The sequence below is a fragment of the Macrotis lagotis genome, chromosome 1 (assembly GCF_037893015.1).
Source record: "Macrotis lagotis isolate mMagLag1 chromosome 1, bilby.v1.9.chrom.fasta, whole genome shotgun sequence".
Taxonomy (NCBI): Eukaryota; Metazoa; Chordata; class Mammalia; order Peramelemorphia; family Peramelidae; genus Macrotis; species Macrotis lagotis.
In genome coordinates this window covers 307,054,905-307,075,881 of record NC_133658.1, presented here as the reverse complement: position 1 = coordinate 307,075,881, position 20,977 = coordinate 307,054,905, and the positions used below count along the sequence as shown (strand labels likewise).

At 40.7% G+C, this 20,977-nt stretch overlaps 1 protein-coding gene across 6 annotated transcripts in view; it reads left to right on the top strand.

Moving 5' to 3' along the window:
* The first annotated feature begins 340 nt into the window (after positions 1–340).
* Positions 341–20,977, top strand: part of NOD2 (nucleotide binding oligomerization domain containing 2) — a 45,637-nt gene continuing 25,000 nt past the window's right edge. For 3 of the 6 annotated variants that reach the window (XM_074211343.1, XM_074211342.1, XM_074211338.1), the window contains exons 1-4: positions 874–945; positions 10,167–10,633; positions 14,635–14,740; positions 17,598–19,410. In XM_074211343.1, coding sequence (XP_074067444.1) covers positions 10,175–10,633; positions 14,635–14,740; positions 17,598–19,410 — 2,378 coding nt within the window. In that variant the 5' untranslated portion in view covers positions 874–945; positions 10,167–10,174. Of the gene's footprint in view, positions 537–873; positions 946–1,107; positions 3,326–10,166; positions 10,634–14,634; positions 14,741–17,597; positions 19,411–20,977 lie in introns of those variants that run through there. The other 3 variants (XM_074211340.1, XM_074211339.1, XM_074211341.1) reach the window with 3 other exon arrangements.

The window sequence follows — 20,977 nt, the reverse complement described above, 5'->3', positions numbered from 1 at the left end:
TCCTCATCTCTTCAAAAAACTCTTTTCCAGAATTTAGAAAACCTATCAAATACAAGCTTTCAGATTGCTCAAATTTTAATGTGTTTTTGCCAAATGTGTTATGATGAAAGGAAATGAAACAACCACACCTTTGTCCCTTCCAAAGACGCAATATTCTTTTACTGTGTTAAAGTCAGGAACCGAATAAAATCTCAGAGGCAGATTTAGAGAGAAAAGGATCGTTGGAACCAACTTCCCCCTTTTACAAGTAAGCAAAACAAAAACTGAAGCTGAAATGAAGTTGGTTTTGCAACTTGAGCATGCAATCTGCATTCTATGTCCGCAGGAAATGAGCTCAACTTTCGAGCTTCAGTTGCTTCATTTATAAAAAGGAGAGGGTTGGACTAGGTGATCTCTGAGGTCCCAGCTTTTCCATCTAAGTTCCTACGAGTTGAGGTTGGTTGAAATGACTCGCCTCATGTTTCCTATTGGGCTGCCTAGAGCCGCCTTTCTCTCTTGGATTCTTTCCACACCCGATGATTTCTCTCAGCTCCACAGTGAGTGAATTCAGAATGCTTCGGCCTGTTTGTGGGCCGCGATCACTGGGGAGGTTTGGTACCAGATCTCATTCTGATGGGAGTTTACCAGGGCAAGAACCCACGCACGTTTTGTATAGACTGAAAATCTGGGTCTAAGACTCGCCCCTGGTCCCCAGCCCATCTTGGGGGCCACTCCGAGAACGGCTGGGTCCTAGTGCCAGGCGTGGGCATGGAGAGGGGTGCTTTAGGCAGGAAGCCGCGGGGGTGGGGAGTTCCCAGTCTGAACCCCATCCTTCTTAGGGGGCAGGGGAGGAGGGAGGGCGGAGCGCAGGGATGGGGCGGAGCTGCCACTGCCCGAGGTCAGTTCCTAGAGCCCCGGCACCAGGAGGCGGACAGCAGCAGGCGCGTCAATCTGGGGAGCTGGCAGGTGCGTGCGCGCTGGGGTGGGGGCGGGAGGGACTGGCAGAGCCGGGTCTTGGGGTGGGGGTCTCCTCCAGCCCCGCTCGGCACTCCCTTTTCTGCATTGCTCTGGGCGGCGCAGGGTGGGAGGGGCGCGTAGCGGTCATGGCAGCCTGGACCCCGGGCTCCTCCCCGCCACCCTGTAGGTTGGCGCGGCAGCAATGGGCAGTCAGCAGGCGGTGGGCAGTAACGCATGTGGAAGGGGCAGGCAATGCCAGGAGCAGCTACTGGAGTTGGGAGTTGGTTGGCTCTTGCAGGCCTCGCGGATGCAATACCAATAGTGAAACCATTGCTTCTCCTAAAGGTGCTTACAAAAAAGCAGCAAATAGGCATTTCTTGGGTGAGGGGATTTTCATAGGGAAGGATCTTAACTGAGATGAATAGCCCTTTGCTCATCGTCTTGAGGTTCTCCAATGTGGAAATTGAATTGTTTAGTCTTTTTTTTTCAATCGTGTCCTCTTGACCCCTGTGGGAGTTTTCCGTTTAATTCTCCAGCTCCATTTTTACATATAAGGAAACTGAGGCAAACAGGGTTAAGTGACTTATCCAGAGTTGTACACAGCTATAGTGAAGTGTCTGAACTCGGATTTGAACTCCTGTCTTCCTGACTCGAGGTCTAGCCTTGTGCCTTATAGGAATTGGAACCCTCGGTTTTATCTCATCTTACTCCCACCAGGTTAGCCCAAGGAACGGCTGACCCTCTCTCCTGAGAACACTTCTTCCCCACAGGCAGAAAGTTGTAGGTGCCATAGGACAAGCTGAAGGTCTCCAGAGGAGCACTGCCTCTCCAATGGAGAGGGTGAGTGATATTCAGAAGCTATTTGAGGATTAGAGGCAGTGGTGGGATTCAGCCTATTCACACCCCATAGGGCAGACTGATACCTAATTTTATGTTGAGTTCGGCCAATCGATTGTTAATTTATTTGAATCCCACTTCTGATTAGAGGAAGATTCTTGGATCCCATTTTTAGTCTTTCACCCTTTCCTGCTTTATCTGTGGTCCCCTTGAACTCCAATCTGTTCTGGATTTAGCAAGTAGATAAATCTTCTGTGTAGAGAGGTCTTTCCCTCTCTGGTGCTTTTTGAATATTTTCATTATCAAATTCTTGCAGTTCCATGGCTCTTGGAAATTTCTCTTCTACCGTTTCTTTTCTCTGGTTGATAGGGATTGCAGGAGATCATTTGCTTCATAGGTTATTGTCTGCAGATAGGAATTGTGGGATAAAACCTTAGAAGTCATTTGTCCAACACCCCATCCAGGCAGCAACTACCTCAGCAGTATCTCTGCCAAGTGGTTTTTGCAGCCTCTGCTGGAAGATTTTTAGAGATAGGAGCATCCTCCTTTTTCAAGGCAGCCCATTTTTTCTCCATAGTTGGACTGCTCTCATTCCCATTATTTGAGAAGTCATTTTTATATTGAACTGAAATCTGTTCTAACACACCCCTCTCAAATCACAAAGAATAAGCCTTCCATATGACAGCATCAACTATCTGAAGTTAGGGATCCTGTTTTTCACTGCTTTAGACTTTTAGACTAGCCAGTCCCAGTTCCTTCAACTGTTATTCCTAGGGCAAATTTTCATGTATTTCATCATGTTGGGGACATGTTCAAATTTTTTGTTGTTTCTCATAGCATGTGTTTCCCAGAACAGGGCACAAAAATTCAGAGGTGGTTTGTCCTCCTTAGCATTTGTAGAATACACCTCTTTCTCATATTTCAAACTCTGTAGTTCAGGGTCTCCATCACCTCTTCTCTCCTCCTTTCCTATCCATTCTTCACAACACTCCCAAAGTGATATTTCTAAAGTGTGGCACAGAGTATTCTGCCACTCCTATGCATAGTGATTTGTGTCATTTCTTTCATTAGAATATGAGTAGCTTGAGAGCAAAGATTGTTCTTGCCTTTTTTATATTTCTGATATTTATATCATGGTAATCATTTAATAAACACTTATAAGCTTGACTTCATGTTAGGAAATTTGTAATTTTGTTTTTCTATTGTAGAACTTATCACAGTACCAGGCAAAGAGCAGGTGATTAATAAATTCTTGTTTGATTGTTCTAGATACCGTATTTATAATAATGCAACCTAAGATGGTCATAACTGCCTTCCTTTCCTAGTCTTCAGGGATTGGTCAGCTGTAGAAAGGTGGCATGAGACCTTTTAAGAAATAATGGCTATAGATACATATTAATAGCAACATTGTGTGGTGATCTTTGATGGACTCAACTTCTCTCAGCAGTTTCTTGATCCAGTACAATCCTAAAAGATTTGTGATGGAAAGTGCTGTCTTCATCCAGAGAAACAAACAAATACATCTAACAATGGAGTCTGAATGCTGAGCAAAGTATGTTGTGCTCACTTTTAAAAAAAATATATTTTCTTTCTCTCTTATTCTTTTCCTCCTCCCTTTAGTTCCAATTCTTTTTTTGTGACATGACTAATATGGAAATATGTTAAACATGATTGTGCATGTACAATCTATATAAGATTACTCACTGCCATGGGAAGGGGAGAAGGAAAGGAGAATGGTAGAAAAATGTGGAACTCAAAAGCTTACAAAAAATAAATGTTGAAAACTATCTTTGCATGTAATTGGAAAAAATAAAATAGCATAATAAACAAATAATGGTGGTAGAGTCCTTAGAGATCATCTAATTCAAACTTGCCATTTTAAGGAGGAGAAAAATGAAGTCCAGAGAGAAGTGATTGTTCATGATATTTATGAAGTAAGGGCAGACACCTGGGCATGTTTGTCTTGGGGGTCATAGGGAAAGGATTGTAGGAGTGAGGGTAGTTTTCAGATCCCTGGATTGCTAGGAGTTTAGGATTTGCCCTTTGGTCTCTGTCCCCAACCCCAACCATTTCTTGAAATGGGTTTGCTTTGACCATCAAATCAGAGAGGTGACTCTAACTAGAAGTGTGGTAGTGGGAGGGATATTGAAGATTATTGCTGGTTCACTTGTGACAAGATGCTAGGGTAACCTGGGTTGATATCTTTTGAGGGAAGGTCATCTCTTAGAGAGAAAAGATGGGAACTAATTTGAATAGTTCTCTATAGCATCTGGTCTATGACATTTTATTAATAAGACTAGATGATATCTAGTCTGAGTAGGTCTCAGAATAAAGTGGAGATAAGTGTTAGCCTAACTTTCTAGTGATTTTTCCTATAGTCTTTATGCATTAAATATCCACAGACTTGAGTTCTATTTGGAATTGATATTAGGGATTTTGACTATTCCCCAGATGCTTTTTCTTCTTCATCTAATTTGAATTGTCAGTCTGTTTTTCTCTTTCTTCCTCCTTGGTTTCTGGTTAAGGGTTAAGCTTGTCATCAGGAAAGTCCATGAGAGAATCTAGTTAAGGCTTAACATCCTGTGGCATGCATGCTAAAGGCAGCATACTCAAACTTGGGAGAACCGGAAATGCAAATCACTGGGTCTATACCATAGGGAAAAAAATTAGGCACATCTAGATGTTATTGAAATTCATATATACAGAATGGGGTTCTGGAGTGGCCAAGAAATGACTCCTTGTGGCATTTCCCTCCAAATTTCATGGGCTGACTTGAAACTGAATTAAATAATTATGTTTCTTTATCTCTGAATGTTTATTCTTCTATGATTCAAAGGGACAGAAAAATAAGTTAATAAAACAAGGTAAAGACAAATAGAGAAGACCAAGGTGGTGAGTGGATTAAGGTGAAGAATAGTAGGACTATGTCTTCAAATTTATGAAGAGTTTTTTCAATGAATACAAATGACTATATGTATTTTTTCCATCACAGAGGAATGAAATTTAAGTGCAGAAGAAATTGAAGTTCAATGAAAGAATCATAGAATTTTAGATTTAAATCTAGAAGAAATTTAAGATGATAATGAATCCAACCCCTTGAGGAAACTGAGGCATAGATATGTTAAGGTTACCAAGGAGTCACAACTTATAAGTATCTGAGACATGGTTTGATTTCTGATCTTTCTGACTCAAAGCCCAGGGCTGTTCAGAACTTCCTGACAGTGTCCCTGGGGACTGGAATAGGTCAAATTTTGGATAAGTTTGATCTAGCTTTGTTGGAAAGTGGAAAGCTGGATGAGCTCATTCTTAGATGTTTGTTTCAGACCTGAAATTCCAGGAGTGATGTTAGGGAATCATTGGGACTTCCCCAAGTGCTAGAAGGCAGGGCTTATATCCCTTGGAACCAGACTGGCTACTTCTGATGTGGGACATGTGGCTGCCTTGTGACTGGGTCTAAAGAACTGAAGCTCATCCTAGAGGGTGTGACCTTAATGGATTTTCCCATCCTCCCATCCTGAGAAAAGTGAAACAAAGCTTATTCCCATGTCTTCTTGTAGTGTAGGTTTTCCATGTATGGGTTTTGTAGGTTTTTGGTGAGTATCTCTCCTGTCTCTGTATTTTTCAGTATATCTCTGCCTCTTGATGTGCTTATCACATATTTGTACCCCTATTAATCTTATATGTACCTGTTTGCTTCTGCATATCTGGTGTGTTTGGGATCCTGGGCAAGGGATAGCTTAAAGCATGGATGAAAATGGTCTAGAATTTTCTGACTTTATTCCTTTTGTCTTGGGAAATTGGGGACTAGGGATGGGGTGACAACTTTGGAAGTGTGCTGGTTCATTTCTGGGGCTGTTTTCCCGAGTTAAATGAAGACCTGTGATGATAAGGTAATAAAAGGAACAAAAGTCAAGGTCTTTGTTAAGTTTTTAAATTTCATGCCACTCCTTTGGGGCTATAATTAACTTTAGAATAACCTTCTACTATTCTACCTATCTACCCTACCTTCTGCTTGCAAGGGACTCTAGGGTATGAATGCTAGAAAGAGGGGGAGTTTCCCTGGGAGAAAGAAAGTACTAACAAAAAGAGATGAAAGAGAGAGGAAGAGACAGAGATAGAGAGACAGAGAAAGAGAGAGAGAGAGACAGAGAGACAGAGACAGAGACAGAGATAGAAAGATAGCAATGTGCTTCAGTAGGAGGAAAATTGAAAAAGAGTTGGAAAACCTGGGTTTAAATCCTCATTTTATTGCTGATTTTGTGAGCTTGGCCAAGTCACTTTTCTTTGGCACTCAATTTCTCTTAAAAAAGGGATTTGGATTAGATTATCACCAAGATGCCTTTTATTATCTTATGATCTTGGGAAACAGCAGCAGTAGGGATCTGGGAAACCTAAGTTCTTCTCATGGTAGAGTATAAAGAAGACAGCCTTTGGAATCATAGGACTTGGGTTCAAATTGTCTCTATGATACCAACTACCTGTATGACCTTGGATAAGTCAGACTTATCCAAGACATTGGTCCCCATCTTTAAAAGAGGGTGTTGGATTCTGAAGTCTCTTCTAGCTCTAAATCTGTGACTCTTTGATCCTTTTGCTTCTGCTATTAACCAACTGTGTCACTTGCGATAAGTCACTTTCTGTCTCTACCCATCACTTTCCCCATCTGTCACATGAGGATTTTTGACTAGATTAAGTTCCATTCTGTGACTCTCTAATTCCCCTACAATTCTAATCTTCCATGATCATACTATTTTATTTTCTATTTTTATTAACATCTTTTTTAATTATAAATCTATGTACTTCTGAATATATTCACAATATGTATTTTCTTTCTGTGTGTTAAGTAAATCATTTCTTGAAACCACATCAGCAACAAAAAGCTTAGCCAACTCATTACCATATATGAAGTATAACTTCATAGGCTCCCATTTCTGCAAAGACAGGAAAGAGATATATTTTATCTTCTCCAAGGCCAACTTTCTTGGTCATTATAATCACACAGTTTAGGGTCTTTTTTTCATATATATATATATATATATATATATATATATATATATATATATATATATATGTTGTTTTCTTGGTTGCACTTAAGGTATACCCTACATTGGTCTATATAAATCCTCCCAAGGTTCTTTGAATTCTATGTGTTCACATTCCTGTACCACAATTTGTTTAGCTTTTCTCTAAATTTCCACCTCTGGAATCTACTTACTTTATTTTGATTTTTTTTTTTTGATTTTTAGTTTTTGCAAGGCAATGGGGTTAAGTGGCTTGCCCAAGGCCACACAGCTAGGTAATTATTAAGTGTCTGAGGTCAGATTTGAACTCAGGTACTCCTGACTCCAAGGCCAGTGCTCTATCTACTGTGCCACCTAGCCAACCCAATTTTGATTTTTTTTTGCTATCCACAAAAGTGCCATTGTAAGTATTTTTGATGTATATTCCATTATAATTAAAATTTTTTCCATTATGATTTTTTTTTAGGTTTTTGCAAGGCAAACAGGGTTAAGTGGCTTGCCCAAGGCCACACAGCTAGGTAACTATTAAGTGTCTGAGACTGGATTTGAACCCAGGTACTCCTGACTCCAGGGCTGGTGCTTTATCTACTGCATCACCTAGCTACCCCTTCCATTATGATTTTAAAGGACGTTCAAGCAGCTGGAGGAATTAGGAATACTCTGTTTAAACTCCATATATATACATATATATATATATATTGTCTCCTTCCTGGTACTGCCTAGGGATGTGTGTGTGTGTGTGTGTGTGTGTGTGTGTGTGTGTGTGTGTGTGTATCCCCTCATAAGCACAGTAGAGAGGAACCACACTTTGCAGTTAGATTGAAAGTGAATGTGGCAGAGAGCTCTTAGTGTTTTTGTATGAGTCATCGTCAAATTTATATAAGAGACTTTGGAGTTACAATTCTGCTCCCTGGCCTGGGTGACCCTAGGTCTGAGATTTGTGAAAAGTTACCAAGGAAAGACAATATGAGGGAGGGGGCAGTAAGATGGGGATGGGAATAGTATGAGGCACTTGAAGGGTTTTTAGAATGAAGAAGGTATAAACATAGAAACCTACTGTATGGAATTATTCTGGGAAAGTTTTATGCAAGAGGTTTCTGTTTTTCTCTTGCCCTAGGGTGGGGACTGAGTTGTTTCTCCATCAGTTTCTGGACCTTGCCCCTTTAAGGAGGCTACATTATGGGAACCCAGTCAGCTTCCCAAGAGGGCCTATCTCCTAGTATATCTCCCTCAGGCATATCTCTTCTTCTTGTCCCATCCCAGCTGATTTCTTGTCAAACTGGGGCTAAGTGGTATCTGAGGAGATTGAGCAACAGAGGCCACAGAACAAAAAGGAACCTTAGAGAAAGCAGAGCAGAAGATGAAACAAGAGGTTATATTCTTTAGCAGCTTGCTACAATTGGTGTGACCTGGGACAAGGTATTTCATCTCTTTGGGTCTCAGTGTCCTTATCTATAAAATAAAAGGATTGGACTCAGGGATCTGTCCCTTCCAACTTTAAATCTTATGATATTCTCCTGATTTGTATAAAGAAAGAGAGAATTCTAGTAGCTGGTTTTCAATTTATCTCTAGAATGGGCATACTGATCCTCCCTGGACAAATGGTGTAAATTTCTCTGCTTCACTTTACCCATATGGTTAGTTCTGGTTATAGAAAATTTGGTTTAGTCTTCTAAGATTAAGGGGTTTTATTTTTATTTTTGTTTTCTTCTATTGGTTTTCCTTGGCCTTTATAGATTCAAGCACCCAGAGTGTTTCAACTCAACTGCTCCTCCCCACAGGGCAGAAAGCCAAAATCAACATTGCTATTTCTTCTAATTGTTCAAAGGAGGAAGCAAGACGTTTTTCCCCTACCCTGATTTGAATGATGAAATTGGAGATTCATTTGTTCATGTGTTGTATAAACATGTAGTTCATTCTTTACTGATTCAGTGAGGGTTGCAAAAGTGAACAAAACATATCTCCTGTCTTCACAGAACCAATGATCTATTTCTTGTTTCATCTCTGGTCTGAGAATATTTTCATTGTTGCAGTTGACAACATATCAACTCTTTGTTTGAACTCTTGAACATAATAATAAACCTCATATAATTTTGTGATATTTCCTTTGCTAGTTTGAGAATAAGACTTTAATCTTTTTTCCAAAATAACTTTTTCTTCCCTCCCTCCCCTCCAGAATTAAATAGGCACTAGGATGGAGGTGCTTTTTGATTTTGTTGGGTATAACTCTTGAAGCTGACTTTTCTTTTGATCTAGATTCTGTGATTTCCTGGGAACCTCTGGTTTGAAATTGTCTGCTGAGGCAGACAGACAATTGAACTTAAAGTTCTGGTCTTTAAGAGTTTCCTGAGGACATTAAAAGTTTCAGTGACTCTCATGGTCCCACAGTTAGTATGTGTTAGAAACAGAATTTTAATCCAGACCTTCCTTTAATCCAGACTTGGAGAGGACAGTCAGGCTGGTCCTCAATTCCATATTGCCTCTCTCAACTAACTAAAGGTAGATTGCAAAATGGCAGAACATAGAGAGATAGGATTTGTGATCACTATTGAGTGTGTATGTATGTGTGTGTGTGTGTGTGTGTGTGTGTGTGTGTGTGTGTGTTTGTTTGTGTCTGTATTATGACAGACAGGGATGGAGAATAAAGAGGGGAAGAAGATGGTGAAAATATGTAAATAGAACCAGTATCTTATACTAGTGCTCCATCATCAGGTATCGACAAGGTTGAAATTGATGGGTCCTACTTTGATGTTTAATGCTGTTTTCATTTTTTATCTTTCTATATCTACAATGCATAGTGCTAGCACATAGAAAGTGCTTAACAAAATATTTGTTGAATTGAAATGGCTGTGAGAATCTCCAGGAATTGACTTTCTCCAGGAGGCCAAGGCACCTTGTATCTTATCAGGCTGGGGAGTCAGAGGCCAGAGACTCTAGGAACATTTCCAAGTAACCTGGCCCACTGTACCCAGACAGTTGAGAAATTATCTCCTCCCATCTATCATAGGATGATCCAGAGAGATTGGTTGCAGGGGAAAATTGTCAATATGATAGTAAAATATTTACTTCTGAATCAGGAAATCAAGATAATTTGGGGGGAGCCAGGAGGTGTGAGTTATTGTTTTTACACTTCCATTAAGTGACTGCGTGACTTTTGACTTAGTTACTTCCCCCTTTTTTTTGGACCTGTTGCCCCATCCGTAAAATGAGAACATTGAACCAGGGCACCTCATTTCTAATGTTCTGTGATTTTATGATTCTCTAGTTCTTCATGCAGTAGCATTTTATCTCCTGAACTCTAGGCTGATGTTTGACTGTTCTCAGGATGATTTTTTCAGAAAAGCTCAGTATTTATTTCTCTTTCTTCCCCAGGATGAGAAATGTGCACGCAAGAATTTTTCCAGACTCAGAGGAGCCAGTTGGTGAGGCGACTGGCCTTAAGGTCATTGGAAAACTTTGAAAGTGTCTTGGACTATCTGCTATCTTGGGAAGTGCTTACTTGGGAGGATTATGAGAGTGTAAGCCTCCCTGGGCAGCCCTTGTCCACTTTGGCTCGACGCCTCTTGGATATTGTCTGGAATAAGGGCGGGCAAAGCTGTAAACTTCTCCTTGTTGCAGTGCGAATAGCAGAGGGAGCAGATGAGCAAACAGAACCACCAAGACAGTGGAGTCAGAATGTGTCCTGTCCAGCCCAAGACCTGCAGAGACATAGACCAGTGATTGTCAGGAAAATCTATGGCCATGTGGAAGACATTTTAAACCTCTTACTCGAACGTGGTTTCATTTCCAAGTATGAGTGTGATGAAATCAGACTGCCCATATTTACGTCATCTCAGCGGGTAAGAATTTGGATGACATAAACATCATGAGATGGATGTTTAATCATCAGAGAATATTGTACACGTAATCATCCCTCCAAACCAATGAGGGTCATAGGACCTGAATGAAGTTCTCTATTAAAAATGTTAATATGATGCCATAGGAGGAATATCACAGACTCATAGAACCATAGATTTAAAGCTGGGAGGGATGTTAGAAGCTGCTATTCCCATCCCCTCATTTTACATTTCATTGATTTGATACCTTGCTCAACTTTTACCCAAAGCCTTTTTTTTTAGACTCATTTTCCTAACTAAAGGTAGATTGCAAAATGGCAGAACATAGAAAGATAGGATATGTGATCAGTTTGGACTTTTTTTTCAGTTTGGACTCAGATACTTCCTAACTATGTGAACCCAGACAAGTCATTTAACTTAGTTTGCCTCAGTTTCCTCAACTGTAAAATGAGCTGGAGAAGGAAATGGCAAATCATTCCAGCATCTCTGCTAAGGAAACCCCAAATTGTCAGACATGACTCCAGAAAACAACAAAGCACAGTAGAATGAATTCTGGCTCTTGGTCAAAGGACATGAGTTCAAATCCTACCCCTGATGCTTAAGACCTGTGTAACCTTGAGTCAGTCATTCAAAATACCCCAGACTCCATTTCACCATGTATAAAATGAGCAGGTTGAACTGACTGAGCTCTTCAATCCCTTCCAGATCTAGATCTTGGATCTTATAAAATTGATGTCCTTTTATTTAATAACTTTATAAAATTGTAAAAGCTGGTATTATCTCCATTTATAGATGGGGAAACTAGATCCTGGTGAGTATAAATGACTTGACTGAGGTCTGTGTGTTTATGATAGCCTTGGTATGAGAACCCAGACTTCTTAACATCCACTGCTGGGCCCAGGTCCCTTGTTCACAAATAGCCTCCATGGCCTCAGAGCTCCTGGGCATGACCATGGTCTCAGGGTCGGTGAGGAAAACAGTCCTGGATTTGAAACTGGAAGAATCTGGGTGTGGATTATTTGTTATTTGTGTGACCTTAGGCAAATCCTAGTTCCCCTCTTCACCTTAGTTTCCTTGTTTGAGGGGGGCCTTGGAAGTTCATTCCAACTCTTTATTCTACAATTGGTTTTTCTTTTAGACTTTGGGTCTCTATTGCCACATATTATGCCTAGCAGGCAATATGTTCTTTTTTAAATTAATTTTTATTAAAGATATTATTTGAGTTTTACAATTTTCCCCCCAATCTTACTTCCCCCCCCCCCCAGAAAGCAATCTGTCAGTCTTTACTTTGTTTCCATGTTGTACCTTGATCCAGATTGGGTATGATGAGAGAGAAATCATATCCTTAAAGAAGAGAAGTCTAAGAGGTAACAAGATCAGAAAAAAAGATATCTGTTTTTTTCTAAATTAAAGGGAATAGTCCTTGAACTTTGTTCAAACTCCACAGCTCCTTATCTGGATACAGATGGCACTTTCCTTTACAGACAGCCCCAAATTGTTCCCGATTGTTGCATTGATGGAATGAGCAAGTCCTTCAAGTTTGAACATCACTCTCATGTTGCTGTTAGGGTATACAGTGTTTTTCTGGTTCTGCTTATCTCACTCAGCATCAGTTCATGCAAATCCCTTCAGGCTTCCCTGAATTCCCATCCCTCCTGGTTTCTAATAGAACAATAGTGTTCCATGACATACATATACCACAGTTTGCTAAGCCATTCCCCAATTGAAGGACATTTACTTGATTTCCAATCCTTTGCCACCACAAACAAGGCTGCTATAAATATTTTTGTACAAGTAATATTTTTTACCCTTTTTCCTCATCTCTTCAGGGTATAGACCCAGTAGTGGTATTGCTGGGTCAAAGGGTATGCACATTTTTGTTGCCCTTTGGGCATAGTTCCAAATAGCTCTCCAGAAGGGTTGGATGAGTTCACAGCTCCACCAACAGTGTAATAGTGTCCCAGATTCCCCACAACCCTTCCAACAATGATCATTATCCTTCCTGGTCATATTGGCCTATCTGAGAGGTGTGAGGTGGTAGAAATATGTTCTTGAAAAAAAAATCCTTGTTAGATTAGATCACATTGTATTGGACTGGATTTGGTTGACCTTTTTTCCTAATTGATAAATAGCTGAGGAGAAGAAGCACTGTATGATCTGTAATTTCATTAACATAGGAAATTCCCAGGTGAGGAAACTACCTCTCCTAAGGCAAATAAGTATCTCCTTTTCAACTTAAAGTACTAGAAGCATGCCTAGAGCACTGAGAAGTTAAGTGACTTGCCCTGGGTCACATAGTCAATGTCTGAGGTTGGACTTGAACCCATGTCTTTGTAGTTTGGAATCCAGCTCTTTATGAACTACACCAAATATTTGTCTCCACAGTCACTTTAAAACTGGCTAGGTATGTGCATGTTTACCCAGAAAACAACATTTATTCTATTCTAATTAAGTTCTGATAAGTCTATGAGTATTTGTTGACTACCTGTTATGTTTTCAGCACTGTAGGGATACTGAGTCAAGTGCCATAATCCTTTGCCTGGAAGGTGCTAATAGCCTCATGAAACCACTAGACTAGAACATTATCCAGTACATGAATTTCTGTAGTCTAGAATCTAAGAACTGTAGGAATTCAGAGAGGGATGTGATCAGTGTAGGCTTGAGTTGTTACTGAAAATATTATAGAGGAGGCTGGTACTTGAGCTGGACCTTGAAGGATGGGAGTTGTTTAGGTAGAGAGAAAATTGGAAGAAATTTCTGGCAGAAGAAGCAGCATGAGCACAAGCATAGAGGTGGAATGGAAGGAAGCAGAAGTGAGAAAGCCTATGTGTGATGTAGATAATTTTGGTCAATTTAGTGCATACGTCACAGTTTCAGTTTCCCAATCTATGGAGTGGGTAGAAGAGGCAGGAATGGATCTCTGCTGTCATACATATCCAGATTCATACATTCTAGATTGTCTGATTTGATGAGAGGTAGGATAGGGTCAGCTAAGTGGAACAGCAGATAGAGTGCTGGGCTTGGCATCAGGAAGACCTAAGTTCAAATTCAGCCTCAGATACTGCTGTGTGAACCTGAGTTAACCTTATTTGCTTTAGTTTCCTCATCTGTCAAATAAACAGGAGAAGAAAATGGCAAACCACTCCAGTATCTTTGCCAAGAAAACCCCAAAAGGAGTTCCAAAGGGTCAGACACAACCAGTAATAACTGAATAACAACAATAGGATAGAATTGTGGAATCTTAGAATTTAGAGTTGGAAAGGAGCATAGAGATCATCTCTTCCAACACCTCCATCTTTCAAATGAGGATGGTGCATTCCAGAGATAGGCTCTAAGTGACTTGCCTGAGGGTAATATGGCTAATGGGGCCAGGATTCATAGAGGGACTTGAGTGAATGAGAGGGGCTTTGATTTTCAAAAGCGAATACTCCCATTTTGCAAACTTCCTTCTCTAGTTTTCTCTCTGAATCAATGTCTGCATAGTGTCTTTGGAATATGTTGGAATTGATAGCAGAGAGAGGCAAAATGTGCTGTAAATGCAGATGGTTTGTCTCCTAAATCTGTCCAAATGTCTTTGATTTTCCTAGAACCAGCCATGTTCTTGGTTGACATTCCATGCACAAGGAGTACTACTAACCAATAGCAAGGGAATGATGCAGCATGTGGATTACAGGAAGAAAAACTACAGTGAGGAAATGCAGATTCCCTTAAGGTTTTTTTTTTCCTCTAAAGTTACTCAGATATAAACAGGCTAAAGGAAATAGGAGCTTTGTAATACCAACCTGATTCATTGAGCTTGTAACAGGTCGGGACTAGGCTATCAGTCTTAGTTCAGATGATCTCAACATTAGTCATAATATTAACTTTCCAAAACTCTTCATCTTTTTCTTGGTATTTAATTGTGGCAGAGAAGGGTAGTACAATCAAAATAGTCAACCACTTTCCCTTGAATGTTTTTGTGCAAATTTGAGTGAATATGTAATGGGATTTTTGTGATTCTCAAGGCAAGAAGACTCCTTGATTTTGCAAAAGGAAAAGAAAATGGAGTGGCCCGGTTTCTCCTCCAACATGTCCACCAGTTGCCTGTTCTGCCAGCCCCATTCCCTGAAGGTATGTATGTCTTTCTCAGCTTCCTAGAAATATAAGAGTCCCCCCCCCCCCACAATACAGGTTATTCTTGGGAGAAGGAATTCCTGGTAGTTAAAAAAAAATGACCAAAGACTTGCTTCTTCAGCCACATCATTGAGAGTGCTTATTGTCATTGAAAACATTGGTTAGTTGGGGCAGCTAGGTGGAGCAGTGGATAGAGCACCTACCCTGGAGTCAGGAGTACCTGAGTTCAAATCCGGTCTCAGACACTTAATAATTACCTAGCTGTGTGAACTTTGGCAAATCACTTAACCCTATTGCTTTGCAAAAAACTAAAAAAAAAATGATTAGCTACTTAGTTGGATATGAGGTACTATACAAAGAGTATACAGCTCTGCTCCCTGACTGGTGGGAGTACAAAATAATACTTAACATTTATGTCATGCTTGAAGTTTTACAAAGCATTTTATATGTGTTATCTCATTTTATTCTCAAGACAACTCTGGGAGGAAATTGTTATTATTATTTCCATATTATAGAGGAAATGGAGGCTTAGAGGCTTTAAGTAACTTGTCCAGGGTCATACAGTTAGTGAGCATCCACATTTGGACTTGAACCTCAAGTTTTCCTGACTCCAGGATCATCTCTATACTGTGTCACCTGGCTGCCTCTAGCTTAGGATCTTAGGCTAACTGCTGTTTTTTTGAATCTCTCAAAAGGTCAACTTTAACCTTTAAAAAATAAATTACTGGACAGGAAAGTGTTCAGAGCTTGAAGATCCATTGGGGTAACTAGGTGGTATGGTAGATAGAGTGTTGGACCTAGAGTCAGGAAGACCTGAATTCAAATCCATCCCCAGATGCTTATTCTACTTAACTTCTATTTGTTTCAATTTCTTCATCTGAAAATGGAGAAATAATAATAGCACCTACTTTCCAGGGTTGCTATGAGGATAAATAAGATTTTAATTGTAGAGTGCTTATCCTAGTATCTTGTTCATAGCAGGCTTTAGATAAATGTTGGCTATCATCATCATCATCATTACTTAAGACAGTGCTCCATACACATTATGACAAAGTATTCCAGTGACAAGAACATTGAATTTAGACCCAGAAGACTTGAGTTCAAATTCTGATTGTTGGGGGCAGCTAGGTGGTTCAGTGAATAGAGCACTGGCCCTTGGATTCAGGAGGACCTGAGTTCAAATCTGGCCTCCGACACTTAATAACTACCTAGCTATGGGACCCTAAGCAAGTCACTTAACCCCATTGCCTTGCAAAAAAAAAAAACCCAAACAAACAAACCAAATTCTGACTGTCACATATGTCTTAGGCAAATCACTGACCCTTCTTGGTTATGGTTAGACTAGGTGTCTTCTGAGCTCCCTTTTGCTTCTAGATCTATGACTCTATGATCATTAAAAAGAAGTTTACTTTCTTTGAAAATTTCGTGTTGCCCTTTGCTAAAATTACTTGTCTCAGCAACAAGAGAAAACACGTGTAAAGTCCCTCCTTTTGACTCAAATTGCTTGCTGTGCTAACTGCCTTTATAGCATGAGCAATCCTTCAAGTAACTATTAGGTTGAGAAGAATAGCACTTTGACAGCCTACTAATTTAATGGTTGCAAAAGAAATATGAAAGCTTTCATTTGAGTACACACAGCACTTTGTTTTGCAATTTCATAATACATTTGTCATGAGGTATTGTATGGCGTGATTATTTGTGTTGTGTTTATTCCCTACCAGACTGAAAGTTCCATAAAGTTTTTTATGGGGTTTATCTAAATTTTGGATCTTCCCCAGCATCTAAGATGTGGGACTAACACTAATATAGTGTTCTCTATGTTTGTTTTTTTTAAGTCATATACAACTCTCATGAATCAATTTAGGATTTTCTTGGCAAAAATACTAGAGTGGTTTTGTCATTTTCTCTTCTTGCTCATTTTACAGATGAGGAAACATAGGCAAACAGGGTTAAGTGTCTGAGACCAGATTTGAACTCAGGAAGATGAGTCTTTCCGGGTCCACCTAGCTGTTCTATGCCACATAGCTGTCCCAAATGTTCTCTATTCAGTAAGCAATAAATGTTGAACAAATGAATATGTGAATGAATGGTTATGCTTAGAGGCCTTTGTCAACTAACTCTTTTGAGTGTTTTGCCAATCCTGCCAGAACTTTGAACAGCTCATATTTCCAGAAAGAGAACTGTGTTAAGACATGGGAAGTTATTTATTTAGACTTCTGAGTTAATAAATCTTTCCAAGGACAGCTTCCTGAACACTCCCTTCTTATGACATTGCTTATTCAAAAGTGTTTTATGATAAAATGAACTGAAGATGAAGAAACCCAGGCCACCCCTTTATGTCCAGGCACAAAACATGGATCACACAAAGTCAGATAAGTCAGGGACCTCTGAGCCTCCCCCTGTACTTCTAGTCTCTGGCTCATCCTCTATTACTCCCTGCCACATAAATATTTTTCTTCTCTTCTTTCCTTTTTTTCTAAATCCCTCCTTATACTTACATTTTATCTATGCTTTGTCAGTGCTTTAGAATTTAAAAAGCACATATCTAGGTCCCGTGGATTGAAGTGGGAACTAAAGCATTTGCTGACCCCAAAATGATTCAGAATGTGATTCAGTGATTCAGGTAACTTTCTGAGAAAAAGATTTCCTATAGCTATAGTTCTATATTTCCTTTTGGTTCAGGAATATCCTATATATTCTTCAAGTTTGTGGGTAGATCATAATTCTAAGCCTAGATTAACATTTAACCATTTATAAATAACCTTGTTCTTCCTAGGGAAAGCAGGTCTAGCTAAGTCAACATTCATCACTTCCTGTGCAGGATTTTATTTTTATCAGTTGCTCTTTCTTCCAGCTACTGCATGTAAGAGGTACATGGCCAAACTGAAGACCACTGTGTCTGCCCAGGCTTGTTTCCTTAGCACCTATGATGGTTCAGAGAATCTTTGCCTAGAAGACATTTACACAGAAAATCTCTTAGAGATTCGAAAGAACCTCAGTGTTGGGGCACCCAGCCAGAAGTGCCATGAGACTCTGGAGCTCCCAGACATCTTCAATGACAGTGGTTGCATCAATGAAGATGCTGACACTGTGCTGTTAGTGGGAGAAGCTGGCAGTGGTAAGACTACACTTCTGCAGCAGCTTCATCGCCTGTGGGCTACAGGTCGGCACTTCCAGGATTTCCTCTTTGTCTTCCCATTCTCTTGCCGGCAATTGCAATATGTGGACAAACCAGTCTCTGTGCAGACCCTGCTGTTTGAGCAGTGTTGCTGGCCAGATGAGGACCCACAGGAGGTCTTCCAGTACCTCCTTGATCATCCTGACCAGGTCTTGCTCACTTTTGATGGGTTTGATGAATTCAAGTTTAAGTTTACAGACAGGGAGACTCATTGCTCCCCAACTGACCCTACCTCTGTCCAGAACCTGCTCTTCAACCTTCTCCGGGGCAGTCTGATGAAGAATGCAAAGAAGGTGCTGACAAGCCGGCCCCATGCCATCAACCCCTTTCTCAGGAAGTATGTCCAGAAGGAACTTAGCCTGAAGGGCTTCTCCCAGGAAGGGATAGAGCTGTTCATGAGGAAGCATCACAGTGATCCTGAGGTTGCAGACCGGATCGTCCATCTGGTGCAAGCCACATCGGCCCTGCATGGTCTGTGCCATGTGCCAGTCTTCTCCTGGATTGTGTCCAAGTGTCACAAGGAGCTCCTCCTGCATGGCTGTGGCTCCTTGAAGACAACCACAGACATGTATCTCCTGATCCTGCAGCATTTTGTCCAGCATGCCTCCCCAGAGAAGGGGGACTGGGACCCTTGGATTACCAGCCTGCGGCATCGGCTGCCCACCATCCTGCGGCTGGGCAGACTGGCTCTGTGTGGCCTGGGCACTTGTAGCTATGTGTTCTCAGCAAAGCAGCTCTGGGCATCTGGGGTGGAGGAGGAGGACCTTTCCTTGGGTTTCCTGGTGCCATCCAGGAGCATCTCTCAGGAGAGCTTGGCTCCTGTGGAATTCCTGCACATCACTTTGCAGTGCTTCTTTGCAGCATTCTATCTGCTGCTTGATGCTAATGTCACCCCATCCACAATCAGATGCTTGTTCAATCCTCACCAGAAGCCTAGTCGAGCCCTGGTTTGGCTGCTTCCTGCGTCCTGTATCCAGGCCCCTGAGCAAGAGGAGGTGAATGTCACAGCTCTCCTGCGGAAAGCTGAGCCCCATAACATCCAGATCACTGCTGTTTTCCTGGCTGGCCTGCTGTCCCAGGAGCACTGGGGCCTGTTAGCAGAATGCCAGGGGGCTTCCACCCCCTTGCTCCAGAAACAGAGCCAGGTCCAGCGCTGCCTGGCCCAAGGCCTCAGGAGGCACTTCCAGTCTATTCCACCTGCTGTGCCTGGTGAGGTAAAGAGTATGCATGCCATGCCCGAATTTGTCTGGTTGATCAGGAGCCTCTATGAGATGCAGGATGAGCACCTGGCTCAGAAAGCTGTGTGCAAGTTGGAGGTTGGGCACCTGAAGGTGACCTATTGCAACATTGGTCCTGCAGAATGTGCTGCCTTGGCTTTTGTGCTGAAAAATCTCAAGCAACCTGTGGCCTTACAGCTAGATTATAATTCAGTAGGAGATATTGGGGTGGAACAGCTCTTGCCGTGTCTACGTGTCTGCCAAGCTCTCTAGTGAGTACTCCATTCAGTTGCTTTGGAATGGCCTTTAACCCCCTGGACCTTTGGGAGAGGGGACATGGAGATACATGGGCTGGAGGGGGCCTTAAGTTTGTGATGAGTTTTAGAGACATAATTTCTGGGTAATTAATCATATTATTAATAATGTTAGCATTTTATTAATAAAAGTAGTCAATGGCATTCTTTAATGCCAAAAACCTTCATGGTGATGGACTCGCAATTTATATGCCCTAAGAAAATTGGGTGTTGCTGAAGGCATCAGTCAACTTCATTTGGTTAACAATTAATGAGAAAATAAATATTATAATGAGATGTGGGAGATCTTGGGGATGGAATGCCCAAGTCTTAATCAAAGAGACTTATCAATATATATAACAAAGAAGGAATCCTGTTTGGCCAAACACAGTGAATAGGAATTCACCTATTCTCTCAGTCTGGTTGAGGAAGTTTTCCCCAAGATTTCCCACACTGATTTCTGGATGAGGAAGTAGAAAAAAAAAGAGAAAAAAACTTTAGTTCTCATTCAATAAAAAGTTATTAAATACAAGAGAGAAATAATAATTTCTCTAAAGTTCCTCTAGTCCAGGAATTCTTAGCCCTTTTTGTTATTATGGACCTTTTTGGCAGTCTGGTGAAGCCTTTGGATCCTTCCTCATAATAATTATTTTTAAAAAAATAACATATATACAATTATAAAGGAAACCAATTATAATTAAAATCATTATACTATTTAAAAAGTTCATGTACCCTAGGTTAAAAACTCTAATCATAGGATCTTAAGGCTAGAATTTGAAGAAAGCTCAGAGGCTATCCTATCCAACCCCTTCAATTTATAGACAAGAAGAGTAATGCCCAGAAAGGTTAAATTATCTGCCTAAAGTCATATAGGTAGGTCCAACCATTTTATTTTAGGGAGGACAAAAGAATTTAGTGATTTTCTCAGAGCAGAATAGTAAGTTCATGACAAGGCTACTTTTTATTGTACCAAATTCTTCCCCCAAGTAGCTAGGGCCATCTTTCCCTGAACTATGCCAAGAGAGTTCCTTAGAGGCCCTGCATGTAGTTTTATTTGTGGCCTAGATTTCTTGGCTCAGTTGAGAAGACTGCTTCTCCTTTAGGAATCTATTCATGTGTTCTACCCCATGTCATGCCTGAATTTATAGCCCTAGTACTGAGTGTCATTTATGCTTGACATGAATGTTGGGGTGATCTAGTTTAGGTTTTGAGAATGTGAATGAATTCCCACTCTTTTGAGAATGTGAATGAATTCTCACTCTTTACTTAGAAATATTTAGGGACAAAATGGTTTATTCTGTTAAGACAACAAAGTAAAAGGATTAAATAGTAATGGAAATTTAGTATAGTATTAAAATTAGAGCAGTTGACTAAGCAGCAGCAGCAGCAGCTGTCAGGGGATAAGCAGAATAGGGAGAGAAAAGCATAAAGAAATTAAGGACAGTTGCAAGGTTGTTGCAACTGTGCTAAATTTCTTAGGGAAACTGCTGGAAAAGGCTAAGAGCCAGTCAAAACTTTTAAAACATGACCTGGGGAAGCTGGGGAA